Source organism: Lycorma delicatula, chromosome 2, assembly GCF_047948215.1.
Source record: "Lycorma delicatula isolate Av1 chromosome 2, ASM4794821v1, whole genome shotgun sequence".
Classification (NCBI taxonomy): domain Eukaryota; kingdom Metazoa; phylum Arthropoda; class Insecta; order Hemiptera; family Fulgoridae; genus Lycorma; species Lycorma delicatula.
The window spans coordinates 127,064,226-127,080,914 of record NC_134456.1 but is presented as its reverse complement, the minus strand read 5'-3'; the positions used below and the strand labels follow the sequence as shown (position 1 = coordinate 127,080,914).

Here is a 16,689-nt window from a genome sequence, read left to right as displayed (position 1 = left end):
GGTATCATTTTTATAACTACAGTTTTTAGTACTTATATATAGTTTGTATATGTGTATAAAAATTATAACTATTGCTACAACTAAAGCGTATTATAGTATCTTTTAGAGTTCAAATTATATTGCTTATACATTTTTTAAATTAAAAATGTCAATTTTTAAGTATCTGTAGTTTTTAAGTATGGTATAATTCTCCTTAAATTTAAAAAATAGTGCCTCTTAGTTAATAAAACATTATTTTGAGAATTTTTTCTCTTACTTACTTCAATAATACTTTTAATGCAATTTTACAATCATGACTTTAATTAGATTGCATCAACTAAATTTTTCCTTCCTCTTTCTGGAACCTTTCTGTTGGTGGTATAACAGCTCCTGCTAGCAGTCTCCTCCGCAACTGGGTCGGGCCATCACTGTTGGGCAGGAGACCAGTAACAGCCTCATTGTCTTCTCCGCTTTGGCAGCTGCCTCAGTGGCCTGTGTTCCAAACCAGAACCTTGTATTGACTCAGACCAAAAAGTATTTAATCGCAGGTCTGGCTTCGATCCGTCTTTCCTCCAAGGTGAGTCTCAGCTTCAGGTGTCTCTTGGTGAAGGAAATTGACAACATCTGTGTTTTATCAGGGGCAAGTGTGAGGCCCACCCCCGCCATCCACTATTTGATGGCTTTATAAGCATTGCATATCTTAATGGTAGCCTTGTGAACTGTGTCAATCTCCACCACCAAAGTCAGGTCATCTGCATAACCCACCAGGGTCACCCCCAGCAGAAGGGAGATACGGAAGACCCTGTTATAAGACAACACCCAGAGAGTCAGTCCGAGAACCAACCCCTGCGGTACTCCTCTGTATAGATTATGCTCAATTGTTGTTCCATCTTCCAGGCAGCAAACAAGCCTATGCCCAGTTAGATATGATTTGATCATCTGTCAGAGGTACAGCAGAATTTTGCACACCACTAGCGACCCCATTATTACGTCTTGAGAAATACAGTTGAATGCATTTCTCACGTCAAGGGTGACAAGCACGCACATCACCTTTTGGTTCCTCCTCACGGCTCTCTCTGCAACCTGTCACACAGTGCCCACTGCATCAATGGTGTACCTGCCCTTCTGGAAGCCGTATTGACTGGTGGAGAGTCCGCCCATCACCACCTTGGATATTCTGCATTAGAGCATGTGCTCCAACACTTTTGCTAGGGCATCTATGATGGCCAGCAGCGTACTAGGAGGCCTCCTAATACAAGGATCATAATGCTGGGTCCCCCTCCGGTTTGAGGACTAACACCAGCTGCTGGCATCTCCACCTGTGGGGAAGTTCTCCATCTGCAAGGCAAGCATTATATACCTCAAGAAATACATCCAGAGCAGCTCTAATTGCCATCCTTATCACCAAATTTGGCAACCGGTCCAGGCCCAGCGCCTTTCTCGGGGCATGCGTAATGTTGCATCCAATAATTTCTCTTGTGTAAGGGGGTGGAATCTCTCCATCGTTCCTGTCGTTAGTCATTACCTACCTCTTGTCCACCTGGAAAAAGGCCATTGATTTTGCCCATACTTCTTGGGTATACTGCATAGCTGGGACCCTGGGTCTCATCCTCCTTTTCACCAGTATAGTGTGTGGTCTACCCCAAGGGTCTACTTCTGCCTCTGCAATTAGCTCATTCCATACTTTCCGTTTCACCTCTCGAATGCATGATACAAGGTCCTTCTTGGTCTTCTTGTGTTGGGCCATACATATGTTCCTCAGGACAGGGAAATGAGCCCTAGTCATTTTCCTTCTGGCTGCTAGACACACCCATCTCTTGTCGGCAATCTCTGATGACCACCAATAGACAGGAGGTTGCCCGTTACTAATGCCTCCTAGGGAGTCTGCCGCAGGCCACCTCTAACGAAGACACTAGTCTGGTAACCTTCCTTCCGTTGAGCCAGGGAGCCAAGACTTCACTTAAGTCAAGGGCCTCTGTGAAGGCAGCCAGGTCTAGGTCCCAAGTACTCCAACCAACAAATATGGGAAGGCCATCCCCACTGTTTCCCTCCTCCGAGATCATGGTGATAATAGGCGGTGGTCACTTCCAGATAGGCCTTCCCACACCCTCCTCTCTCAGACATGCAGCGCCAGCTCAGAAGTTACAAACATAAGATCGACCCCAGATCCAGTTGTGCCTCTCCTGAAGGTATGGACACCACCCACATTTGGGCAAACCAAATCCAAACTAGCAGCTATATCCGCAAGGATCCTTCCCATGATGTCCTGGCTGAGCCCCAACCCATAGACCAGCAGTCACTCACTCTTCTTTGTTCAAAGTTTCTATTGAGATGTGCATCACGTATGGATATGCTACCACAAAGCCACAAAGCCGATCTCCTGTCTCCAGATAGCAGCCATCCAGATCGAGGACAGGTGTCATAAGGCTTGGAGATGAGCATAAGATCCACGCCCATCTTCGATGAGTATCCGGCCGGTAGGTCGTTTGTCAGCCGAGCATGATTCAGATTAATCTGAGTGACCTTCATATGTGTGCGGCTGTGCAGTCGGTCCTCCCCTGACTTTCCTCAACTGTCTTTTCCGGGTTCTGTAGGGCATGAGAAAGCACCCATCTGTGCCTCTCACGATCTATGGCTGCCGCCTTAAAATCTATAGCTCTATGACTCTTGGCTCTGCCATTGAAGCAAGAGCCTGACCTGTCTTCCCCTCAACATCCTTTGGCTGTATGACCTGCCTCAAAGAACTTGAAACACTGCAGCAGCTGCTCCACAGTGTCAACCCTTCATGACACCATTCCGATCCTTACATGACTCTTCTGTAGCCGCAGGAGGTTGTATGTGCATAGCCAAGGAGGCTGGCAGTCTGCAGATTGCAATCTTTGTCTCTACGTAACTGGGTCACATCATAATCTGTATATCATCAAGTAGCTTAGGGCCGGCCACCTCTCCAAGCTCCTTCACTACATCCTCTGCCTGCACATCACCCTCTAGATTCCATACGTGGAGAGCAACAGTTCTGGTACTTGACTGTACAGTGCCATCCTTGATGGCAGTCATCACTGCCTGCTTAAACATCCCTCCTTAATCATGCTTTTAATCTCCTCCTTAATTGTAATCTCCAAATGTTGATTTGTGTATGGATAGTATCTCTGTTGTGCCTGTAATGCCAACATCCAATCTCACAGTTTTAAGTAAGTCCATGGAGACTTTAGAATAAGTGTTTTCATCCTATGCATTTGTTCCACCAATGATTTGCCCCACCAGACAGGAGTTCTGGGATGGTGACATAGTAATTACATCCCGCCCTCCTGCGTTCACAGTAGTATTTTTCTTACGTATACCATAGTCTCCCTCTGCAGATCTCAGCTTGAATGTCATCTAGGTTCCCTCCATTGTTCTTACTAACTTTTTGAAACTTGTCAACCAGCGCCTGGGTGAGATCGTTCTCACTACTGTAATCAACAAAAACTATGTGAAAAACATTCCTAATCGATACCCATTCTCCTGACTCTTCGCCAGTAAGCGTTACCTCCACGGCTGCCGACAATACATTCCCTGCTACTGGTCTTGGAATGTTCATCATCCATGCTGCCACGCATCAACTAAGTTAAATATGTTACCTAACTTTTATGTTACCTATAAAAGCTACTTCTTTTATGAGTAACTTAAAATTACATTACATTTGTGTGTAACTTAAAATGTGTGTGACACTTAAATACATAACATTATTTACACATAAAAAAGTGTAACATTATTTAATTGTTAAAAATTAAATAAGTAACAATTGTTTGTACAATCAATTATACAATTACTTGTATAATTGTAATAACTAATTGTATTGCAACATATTTATTCAGAATGTATATTAGTAAAGTTACTAATTTACAAAATAAAAAAATATTAAGTGATGCTTACATTGATTGATAAACCATTTCAGTTTGGTGAAATTTTATATCAATCCCGAAACAAATTGCAAAAATGTATGTCATAAAATATCTCAGACTTTTTGTGGTTATGCAAATCAATTCTCAATATTTCAGAATAAAATGCAAATTTTACATGATAAATAAAATAAGGTTTGGTAAACAAAAATTTCCATAAAGTGATAAATGTTTAGAACCTATTATTAGTGATCATAAATGAACATAAGATCATAAATAATTTAATTGTATTTTCAAATAAAATTTACTATCTTAAAATTAACCTTCAAAAATGGAAACCATACTAAAATAATTAGGTAATTAAATAATAATGAAATGAAAGCCATTTAATGGAATCATATGATAATTACTTTTCTTTTGTTTATAAATAAAATAAATAAATAAACAGAATGTTTAATAGAGATAACTCTTCTAAAACCTATTCATTTCTGATTGTGTAATTGTTGAAAATTTTTGTTTAATTTACAATTCATGTCATTACTTCCTATTTAGTTATGTATCATCTGCATATGCCACAACCAAGTTGTGATGTTAGATTAATTTTTCTTTTACTGAACACATATTTTTGAAAATAAAATTGTAGATGTGTATGCCTTCGTACTGAAAATAGAAAATGTTGGTGGAACTATTGGTAACTGGAAAAGAAAAAACAAAGTTGAAGTTGAAAAATAAATAGTACAATTTTTTAATTTGTAAGTTTTAACCAAGTAAAGAAATGGTAAAGTAAGTAAACACAGGTAGTGAATGAAGAATTTAGTGCGTCAGATCATAGTAATGTAACTGTTATATATTACATAAAATGTAATGTTAAAAAAATGATACAACCAAAATGTCCAAACTTATAATAACTATCTTTTCAATCTTCAACAGCGTTTATTTATAACTGCATAAATAAATTCAGTATGAAATTCAGCAGTGTATATATTTAATTTAGTGGTATATATATATATATATATATATATATATATATATATGTAAAATCCAAAAAAATTTGGATTATGGACTTTTTCTTAACTGCAGTAATAAGTCCTCATTGAGAGATTTTCAACAATATATCATAAGTAGTACTTATTTTCATTGGTTCCAGAGTTTTAGCCAAATAAAATTTTAATTAATGAAATATTTGGATCTTAGAAGGTGAACTTTTTTTTATTTAAATATATTGATTTATTAATAATTATTTAATTATTAAACTCTGATTGTAAAAAAAAAATTACGATGAATAGTAATTCAATAATAATATGAAAAAATATCAAGTTATTAATGAAATAAAATTTTATGTACTTTTCATTTTTAAAAAAAAGTTGTATATGCAATTTAATAGGCTTACGAGGAAGTCATGTGGGGCCCACATTAGGTTTTTTATTCTAAGTTTCTTTAAGTTTTTATTAGTATAATTTCAATGTAAGATTTATAAGTAAAACAGAAATTCTGAAGTCTTCAAAACTTATTTTAATACAATATAACAGTTGTTTCAGTCAGTTATGCAAATAGTCATAGTCCATACAATATACAGAATGGGAGAAGGTGCCTTAGATAGACACTAATAACTTTTATTTGCCCTTTACAGAGTTTAATTAAAATATGTAAAAATAAGTGGTTTTTAAAAATGAATGACTATTATTTAAAATCTGTCAAATCAGTTATAAAATATAAAATGGAAAACTATTTTGGAAATGGATTTAGATAACATATTTAATAAACAATAAAATGTGTAATTGCTTTACCACTGTCTTATACGAGCCTAAAACTTAATAAAATTAAGATCTTACTGATAGAAATTCTTCGGCATAATTTAGTGCTTAATGGTTTAGTCGGTTTAAAAATATTGAACAAAATTTGAAAAGCCTTATTTTGGGTATGGCTGTACTCTGTTATCAGGTAGGAATCGAATTTAACAGAAATTAACGCTTTTGCAGATGAATATTTTTTCCAAGTTTCATGAGTTTTATTAATCAATTTTGGAAATATATAACAACAACCCATAATGTAATTATAGCTTACAAAACAAATCATATATTGTTTTATTACTATTATTATTTTAGATTAGTGTAATAAATAAAACCTAAAATGTTATTGCAATTGTTATAGTTTTGTATATGTTCTAATATAATATACAAAACGAAATATTTTATTGTATAAAATAATAAGTTTTTATTTCTCATTATGATTAGTGTAATGTACGAACATATAGTGTTATTGCAAATAATAATACAGTTATTGTTCAAGTATATATATAGTTGTTTTTGAATAAATATTTATTAAATGAAATATAAACCATATTGACCACTTTGGTCAATATGTTAATTTATTGAGAAAAAAAAAAATATATATATAATATAATTCATAATTCTGATTTTTTGAAGTCAGCATCAAGCATTAAGGATTAGTAAATTATAAATAGTTATTTTAAGTTTAATGACACCAACTTCTAAAAGTCAAAATTAAAGATTTTTTACCGTTTTTTAATGGTTTTTAAAGTTGATTTTCATGTTTAATTTTTTTTTAAATAATTACAAAATAAAATAATTTTAAAATTAACAAAAAAAAATTGTTCTAAATTAACATAAAAAGTACATACTTTTTTGATTTTGTGTACATTAAACATTATAATTTTAATAAAGTATCATACTAGCAATTACATTAATTGTTAATATTGGGAATTAATCTTTCTAGATTTATTACGAAAAGGAGATATTTGAAAAATAAGTCATAAACCTGTGAATAATTTTATCATCATTAATAATTTTGTAATTGTTAATAATAATAATACTAAGTCTAAGGAGTATTATTGTAACAATAATAATACCAAGTCAATCAAAGGAATCTTTTTTATAAATATATCCAAAAAGAAGAAATATTTCCTCTGTGAAGAATAATTTACAATAATTTAAAATGTTGATGTCCAGAAGAAAAAATCATTAAGGTGGAAAGCCCACCTCACTTGTACCACCCCATCATTTTGTTATGTTGATTATTCTTCTTAATGTTATTTTTATTTTTTTGAAATTGATACTTTTTACATATTTTTACATTTTATATGTTTTTTCTTTGTTTCTTATCTTATATGATTCTTATTTTTCTTGAATTTTCATCAACTTAAGCTGTTGATGAAGTTCTTTTCTTTAAATCTCTGTGGTTTAACTGTGAAACAGTGCTTAATATAAATTGTAAAACAACATTATGCTTCTTAACTGTTTATATAGTTTTACTTAAGATCTGAAACTAAATTGCGTAATCCAAAATTTAAAATTAATTTAGTTTATCAATCATCTAATCAGTAGACACTGAGGGAAAAGGTATATTTAAAAAGAAAGTTTTTAGACTAAAAAAGAAGAAATAATAAATATTAATTCATCAATAAGCAGTTCAATTAGTATAAAATAAATGTTTCTTAACAATATTTTGAGAATAATGAAAAAAGGCTGGTTTATTGTTGCATAACTTTCTCATCTTCATTCTTGACAGATTTTATTTAAAATTCACCATTGGATTTTTAAATAATAATTATTTTATTATTATTATTTAAAATTGATCAAATCAATTATGAAATACAAATACAGTAAAACCTGAGTTAGTGGAATCTGGATGTAACAGAAAATTTCCCTGGTCCCATGAATTTTACCAAAGATATGATGTTAATTTTCCCTGAAATAATGGAAACCTGGCTCACATGGAACAGAAAAAAATCTCATGAGTTAATGGAAATGTTTTTTGAGAATCATGTAGAGTACTGTAATTTATGCAAAAAAATTTAATGCTGTATGTAAAGTGTTGTTCTAAATTTTCCTATGATATAAAATTAATATATATACTGAATGATTTGATAGGTATGATATGTATACTGAATGATATGATAGGTATGATATATATACTGAATGATATGATAGGTATGATATATATACTGAATGATATGATAGGTATGATATATATACTGAATGATATAATATGTATGTACAGTATACTGTACTACGCTGTGTTACAAATTATCCTGTACTATGTTACAAATTATTATTTGTTATTAAACAAAAATAAAAATTACTCATATCAGAGTTGTAGATAGATTTGCATTTAACAGTACATAAATGTTTACATTTTCAGTAACTCGTTGCCAATCATAATAGGCGACAAACAGACAGTGTTAAAACCTTGTACAGACGATGGCACACAGTCATCATTGTTTTGGCTACTTACGGTAAACTAGTCTTTAGCCAACTGCCTTGTGAATCATAACTTAACACACTCTTATTCCTTATCTCGAGTCAGAATTTTTAATTATGTAATGCCACTATATTGTAACTTATCCATGTATTGTTTTTGTTCATTACAACAAAGTCTTTTTTACTGTGCGTGAAAGGCAAGCCAAACTGGGGTAATTTTTTACTGATTCGTGATCATGTTTGAATCTGACAAACATTTGACTGGCTCTCAAATATTTATCCCATATTATATTCAACTGGTATGCACCAGTTGAAAATACCAAAATCTTGTTTAATACGTTCCTTTCACAAGTGCAATCTGTGTTTCAGACTGAGAAAAATTTTCATATTTTATAGTGGTAGTTTAGTGTAGTCAGTAAGTTGAGAAAAATGATTTTTTTTTGTAAACATATTTGGTAATAAATAACTTACTATAGCAAATAAAACTTTTTTATATTCTTATTTTTTAGATGACAAAATGTATTTTAATTGCCAAAAGCTCAATTATCTGGTCATAAGAAAATAATGTTCTTAAATATATAAAAAAAAAAATATACCATATTCAGTTACATATTGTGTTGACACAAAATTACTCGTTGGATTGTTGTAAATGACTAAAATATTAAAATTTGTCTGTAGATGTGATAGAATTATTAACTATTACTCAGATTGCATAGATTGTTCCATAATGATAAAATAATCTGTGTTTATACTAATGATTAAGGGTTAATTAAGTAAAATTAGTTCATTATTTAAAAGAATCCTTTTTCTTATTGCAGTTCAAGACAATTAATAAAGTTTGCACAAGAAATACTCCAAGATGCTATTTTTGTTACATACGAACAAATTGGTCCTGATGATGGCTTTGGTATAGTTATGACTGATCATTTTATTAATATTAATAGCCCTCTTTTATCAATTTCAACGTATCCCTCTTTGGAAGCACAAGAAATGAGATTTAAAATACAAGTAAGCTTTTAGTGTTTAAAAATTTTAATCATGTACTATGCCTGTTTTTAGTTAAATACCTTTCTTTCAGATAATGGGTAGATCATAGTAGTGATATCTTTTACCTTGAGATCTACGTTTTAAGAAGACAAAAATTGTAGATTCTAAATCTATGTTCTATAGTCTCTGCTAATCCTTATCAGGCTTGGCATTGTTCACGCGATACAAAATTCATCTTTCATCCATATGTAAATGGGTGTCACTCTGTTATTAAATAAACAAATAAATGGTAGAATTTCTTGATATCAAGGCAGCTTTTTTATTTTACTTAGTTGGAATTCTGCTGTCAATAATCTCTTTTTCTTGATGAATGTTTCGAAAATCCTTAAAGCTGTAATATGTAACTTTTATGCAATTACATAGCTAACTTTAAAACAGTGTACCCTCTTTTTAATATATATTTAAATTTATAGTTGCTTGTTTTGTTTTTTGTTATTATTTTTATATGGTTTCATACTATACTATTCTTCATGCCTTTTAAAAATATTTCATCCTTAGTAACTACTGTATTCTACATCATCATTTATTTGTTTTGTATATTTTAATCTTTGTTGTTTTATACAGTTTTTTACCTTCTGCACATTCTTTTATTATCATTTTAACTAAAACTGGTTGTCACAATTTTTGACCCACCAATCTAGTCCATCTTTTCACAAGATTCTACCACAAATTTCTTTTCCTTTTGTATTTATCATGAAACATTTTTATCTCAAACACCTGCAATACCAGATTTCAAAGGCCAGTGTTTTTTCACTCTAGTTAATATAACTCTATAACTTCTGCGCCCAAGTTGAAAAAGAGTGAGACAAGCTTGTCTTACTCCTTTTATTTTACTATTGTAACCACCATGTTTCTTTTTGTAAATATAGTAAATAATTCTGTTTTTATATATTCAAGTCTTTATTTTTTGAAATGTTATCCCATTCTTATAATTGAATGCCTACTCCAAACCTTCAATTGTATAAATGGGGACAGTCATCAGCCTGTCTTGTAAAGTTAGTCAGAGGAGTAGACTTCTCTTCTGCTTAAGAATTCTTAGGAAACTGAACTGTTCTTCACCTACTATACCTTTCTCTACACGTTTTCTTCACCTAAAAAGGATTGTGAATATTTTTCCTGTGTGTGATATGTTAGACTTGCTCTTGTATTTGAAAAAAAAATTCTTTTTTATTATTTATACTATATAAATAATATAGTATATTATATATAATATGCAATATATATACTCTCTATATATATATTTTGCATCAGTCTCTCTAAGTTAAGGAGAATAAAGTGAAAATGGAACAAGACATTATTTTTATATCGATTTTTAGGAAAATCTTTTTTACAGTTGAGAGTCTGTTATATTGTATTTGTGATATTTAATCACAATTTTTATATTACATCAGTATTATTATATTTACGTCATTATAAGTAATTTTTTTTTTACTTTAGAGCTATAGCTGTAGAAGAGAAAGTATTGTAATCGGTCCAATTTGGGCATATGTGGTTTTCACCAATCTTTAAGTTTTGGCACTTAAGAAATCCAAAAAAACGAGATAGAAATTTTCCTAATGTTTGTTTGTATGTGTGTTTTGGTGTTTTTTATTTTGCACTCTAAATCACCTTATATAACCAGAACTACTTAACTGATTTTGATCAATCTTTGTCAGATTACTTCTATGAGGATCGATCCTCATAGAAGTTATCTGACATAGAGTTCTATGTTCTATACATACATGTGTGTATGACATAGAGTTCTCATAGAGTTCTACGACATTGGGATACAGAAATTGGAGCTCTGTCTACAAAAATGGATAGAAAAAAATGGAAATTATGTAGAAAATTAGAGCAAAGTTTCTTCTTTCCAACGATGTAAATTTCTATGAGAATAAATAATGTTGTCGATTTGTAAAATTGATGGGAATCTTATTTCTGGATCTAACCTCGTATATGGGGCATTGATGCTATTAAATTTTCAACTTAAAAGGTCAAGGTGATGTGGTTGTAGAACAAGGTTTTGTCTAATTAAGGTTTTATTTTTCTTAGGCACATTTGTTAATTAAAAATAATATTTCCAAAAAAAATTTTTGCAAAATCACACCCCCACCACAAAAAAATGCTCTAAATCAGAGGTTCCCAAACTTATTTTTCTCATAGACCACTTTCAAAATTTTGCTGTAACCAGCAAGGGGGTTCCGGTGGACCCCCTGCAGCTACATTTCTACCATATTTCCAGTCGATGGAAAATGTGAAGATTAGATCTAACTATGAAAATTTGCGTTACGTCTGAGTTCCACGAACTAACAGCTTCCGAAAAAAAAGTACGAATTGATTGGTTAGTTTTTGATTGACTGTGCTGTGAGTGGATGTCAAAAAAATAAAGTTGGCCAATCAAAAAAAATGCTTCCATCCAACTTTACATTTTTGACATCTACTCACAGCATAAGAAAGCAATCAATTCTCACTTATTTTATTTAGAAAACTTCCCATTCAGAGTGGGTAAAAAGCAAAAGAAAAATAGTATATTTTTTTGGGTTGCATTTATTCAGATATGTAATCATTACACTATTAATTATTATTGTTATCATATTGCAATGTAATATAATAAAATTGTCATAATATAATTAAAATTAAACATTAATAACGTAATGTAACTTCTACTATGACAATCACAAAATAGTTACAATTTTAATGGGAGGGATGTAGTTGATGGATTGACAGCAAATTATCAATATTTGGCTTCAGTTTAAAAGATTGTAACGACACTAAAACTTTTTCCGACAAGATATGACGAGGGAAACGCTATCAAAAGCTTTCTCGCAATTCCCCACAGTCCAGGATATTTTTCTGGTATTTCTGCCTGTAGCCAAAATGTATGATACCCTCTTTTAAATTTCACCTTCAGCTCCTCATTAGTGCTAAGCTCGAGTAGCTCCTCTTGTAATATCACATTCTCCACTTCAGTTTCATCAAATGGATTTATGATCCATGGTGGTATTTCCATCGTCAGAATATCTTCAAATCTGATTTTGAAGTCATCATGCAGGGCAATTAAATGTTGAACATATGTCTGAATATCCTCATCAAGGCATTCTACCTGTGACAAGTTTGAAAACTGGAAAAATACGCGCCGACTAATATTTTGCTTCATAAATTTCAATTTTCCAAGAAAAGCTGAAATTACACCCTTTGTTTTTATTAAATTGAGACTGTCCCCTATTAATTGTAAGTTAATGTCATTAAATTTTTTGAATAAATCTGTCAAATACGCGATGTCAGCTTTCAAAGTGATCAGGTTTTCTTTTAAATCTGAATCTTTACTTTCCAGAAACTCTAAAACTGATTCAAAAAGTGAGTAAAATCTTGTTAAACATCCACAACCAGCGTACTTCAGTATGTAAGAGCAATTGTTGGAAGTCTTCATAATTTTCATCGCACAATTGGGCAAATAAACGCGTATTTAATGCATTGCTTCTTATCTTGTTAACAGCATTAATTATAAGTTGAAGCGATTGGTGCAATCTATCACTCAGATTTTTCGCTACTAGGTGTTGTCGGTGGATGACACAGTGAATTGCAGTTACCTCAGGTATAATTCTTTTAAGATGGCTTATAAACCCACGATATCGCCCGACCATGGCAGGAGCCCCATCTGTTGCCACCAAAATGACGTTTGTGAATGGAATTGATTTTTTGTTGAAAAAATCAGTCAGGACATTAAATATTGATTCACCTTTAGTTTCCAAAGTTTTCGCGAATAGTAGCTCTTCATGAATTTCTTCGTCCATAACAAATCGAACATATGCCAATAATAATGCTTCATTACCAGGTAAAGTTGACTCATCCAGTTGAATAGAAAAATGAGTTGTTTGCAGATAATTACACAAGAAACTTTCAATATCAGAGCTCATTTCATCAATACGCCTTTGTACAGTGCTGTTACTCAAAGGAATTCTTTTGAGTATGTCAAATGGAGATTTGTGCAGAACAGTTCTTAAAACCTCTTCAACAGCAGGTAAATTAACTGTTCTCCAATGGTGTGCGGTTTTCCAGATTTCGCTATAAGTAATGAAATATTGTACGATGCCCGCAAGTCATCATCATTACTTTCAGACGTTGAAGCGAACATACTGTGCACGGTAGGTCTCTTTTCATATTTTTCCTTCAATGTTTGAAAATATTTCAAATCTTTTCCTATTTTATCAGGATGACACCTTCTTAGATGATCTTCGAGCTTCGATGGTATCATAGAGTCATGCTCAAAATTGTGCAGCACAAGAGGCATATAGGCAATAGCTTGTCTGCCTTTGATGGAAGAAATCCAAATTTTAAATAATCAACACTGTACAGTCGACATATCTTCTTAGATTCAGCCATGTTTCGTATCAGTTACCTACCGGTAAATAAAAAAAAACTTTGTTTTAGTAATCACAAGGCGGTCTTACTTAACAGGATATGACTATTTTAACAGAATAGGATTAATTAATTATTGCAATGAAATAAAGTACCAGCGGCAAATTGATTCTAACTATTAAAAGCAATAAATCGGTAAGATCCATAATAAAGTTTTATGAAAATGGCTGAACCTATTTTAATGTGATGTAAAACATTTTTTCATTAATTATATTTTGATATATTTCTGTAAATTCTATACAAAATACTTTTAAATAGCATATATTTTGATATCACAACTCTGCGATTTTAATCATTTATTTATTACTTTGATGCACGTTACGAGTATGTAAAGACAGGTGAAAATATACGTGTTACAGAATAAGGATTATAACCGGGAAATGGTATGTTCAGGATCAGTTTTTAAGTTGATTCAAATAGTTTTTTTTTAGGTTTGTACCTACGTATTTTTTGTAATTTGTGCATTTTTTGTTTACTGACGTGTACAATAAAATGTCAAATAAATAAATAAACAATAAATAAAATAAAAGTAAGTATAACAAAAAAGCAGGTAAGTACTTACTACTTTTTCTGACACTGGCAAATGCTAACATCTATTCACTTTACTTTTCTTTTTGAAATTCCGGAAACAAATGAGTAATGATTATCCTTGGCAGTTGTATTTATATTAGTGAGGAATCAAACAAGTTCATGCAAGATTGCTAGCACACACACCACAAGTCGTATTTCATCCCTTTGCACGTCTGAACAAGCGTTGAGGACGGCGGCGGCGACGCTTTGCAAGTCTCAACACGTTCATTGTACTGAATATGGAATATGCAAGTTTTTACAAGTAACAGTCGCTGAGCTTCTCAAAACATTATCTGCCTAGATTGATACGCAAAGTCAAGCCAACATTTTAGTTCTTCACTATCGAAACCAGATGAATTTTTGTGGACCCTCGCTTACGAATTGTGAACCCCCATTTTTTTGTCACACAACGTAGACCCCGTGGACCCCTGGGAGTCCACCTGGACCACTTTGGGAATCAATGCTCTAAATAAACTAGTGACTGTGGGTATAGTGTGTCATTAGTATCCTCTCTCACCTCAAGGAGTGTTAGTGTAGCATTGACATACAGCTGCTATAGTTGCCTTCTTTTTCTTTTTTTTCTGTTTAGCCTCCAGAACTACCATAAGGTATTATTTCAGAGGGTAAATGAGGAGATATGTATGAATGTAAATGAAGCGTAGTCTTGTACAGTCTCAGGTCGATTATTCCTGAAATGTGTGGTTAATTGAAACCCAACCACCAAAGAACTCCAGTATTAACAATCTAGTATTCAATGCTGTAGTCATCTGCTATGTTGTAACATCACAGGTGGGCAGTAGAATTAAATAAATAAATAATATTTAAAGTAGCTGCTAGTACCGCCATACCCATGCAAATGAAATACGGTATGCACTCTCACTTTAGTTAGAATCATTGAATTAAATAAACAAAAAATATTATATTTAAATAAAATGATAAATATTTTAAATTAAGTTTGTGCAAATCATACATCAGAAAAAAGCTTCATGGAGGGAAAGTCCTACATCTATGTTTTGATAATTTCCGATTGTTCAGATGCAGCCTGTACAGACCATAGGTTAGTAAGTAATGTAGTTTACCAAGCTTTCATTTTCAATTAACACTTTTTTTCTTAAATTTTGATTATTTTATATTACAATATTATAAAATGTAAAAGTTGTATTTTACATTACTGTTAATTTTTCACTGTAATTATTCTCAATGGATGATTGAGTTATTAATTTTAATCTTCAGGAAATCAAACAGGCCAAACATTTAAGTTCTTTGAAATTTGTGTAAGATTTATACATCCTCTTTTTATTTAATAATTAATGGGTGACGCCTTTACCTGATGAAAATCCATCACAACAAAAAGAAAATGAAAACAAAATATGGTTTTTGTTCTTAACAAAATCTAATTTCTTTTCTATTTATTTAAAAATTTAATTTTAGGTTTTCTTTTAAGCTTTTATATTCTGAACATAACACCTGACGAAGGTACTGTGAACCAAAATTATATGAATCAAAAAAATATATATTGTTTTCATTTTCTTTTTGTTATCTTCTTATTTAAAGAAATTAATAAATTTTTCTAAAATATGCTTTTAGGGTTGGGAAAGATGTTGTTCATTGTCTGTATGGGATGCATTTGTAAGTGTTACTTCACAAGAAGAAAGATCTCGAGCGCTTACCTTAGAACCTTTTGATGAGTGGGAGGAATGGCATTTAAAATGTAACCATTATGCTCTTGTTGTTGCAACTAAAGGTTCTTTATGCGATTGGATGCCATTTCCATGTACTAAAATACTAAAGAGTTTGTCAGGTATGATTATTGTTAAATAATTATTATTTAGCATTTAACATTCATAATTGTAAATATGTAAGACCAGATAATTTTTCAAATTTGAAGCTTGATTACTCCAGGTAAGATTACCGTTAAGTATTAAACCAGGATATAAAAAAAAAAAAATATGTTATTTGAAATAGCTTATTTATTTATTTTCTTTTGTTATGATGGATTTTCAGCAAGTTTGACTGGGTTTCATCCATCAATTATTAAGATATTTTCATACATCAGTTAGTTTGATAGTTTTATCTGGTTATGACTTTAACATTCCTTAATAAATCCTTAACATTAGATCATAAACTGAAGTCATAATATGGCTAAATTAAGTGATAGACCATTTTTTTGTTAAATACAAACACATTTATACAAAATCTTCCTCAATTTGAGACTATCACGATCGGTAATCCTATAACAGAAAATGGCATCATCCTCAAAAGAGACCATTTTCCTTCCATTTATTTTATACTTACGTAACATAAATGATTTACGTTATGTTTACATAACATAGATCATTAATATAAATTAAAAACAAAATAGGCCCTGAAGGAAAATAGCTGGGACAGAGCAGTTTCCCCTTTATTTTTACCATGTGGACTCTGCTATAAATGCGATTTAAAGAAATCATTACTAATCTGTCTTATCTTATCTGATTAAATTAGATTTAATTTTTATTTTTTTTTATCCAAAAAAATGTTGTGTTCTACAATATTTTATATATTTAAATCCTGATCGAGGTGAGACATAAAAACTAGTGTGATTTTATCAGCAT

The 16,689-nt window shown here is 31.7% G+C and overlaps 1 protein-coding gene across 4 annotated transcripts in view; it reads left to right on the top strand.

The window, feature by feature from the left end:
- Nucleotides 1-16,689, top strand: part of LOC142319209 (tRNA wybutosine-synthesizing protein 4-like) — a 52,156-nt gene that overhangs the window by 27,710 nt on the left and 7,757 nt on the right. For all 4 annotated transcript variants that reach the window (XM_075356226.1, XM_075356227.1, XM_075356224.1 and 1 more), the window contains exons 5-6: nucleotides 8,899-9,088; nucleotides 15,683-15,896. In XM_075356226.1, coding sequence (XP_075212341.1) covers nucleotides 8,899-9,088; nucleotides 15,683-15,896 — 404 coding nt within the window. The remainder of the gene's footprint in view (nucleotides 1-8,898; nucleotides 9,089-15,682; nucleotides 15,897-16,689) is intronic.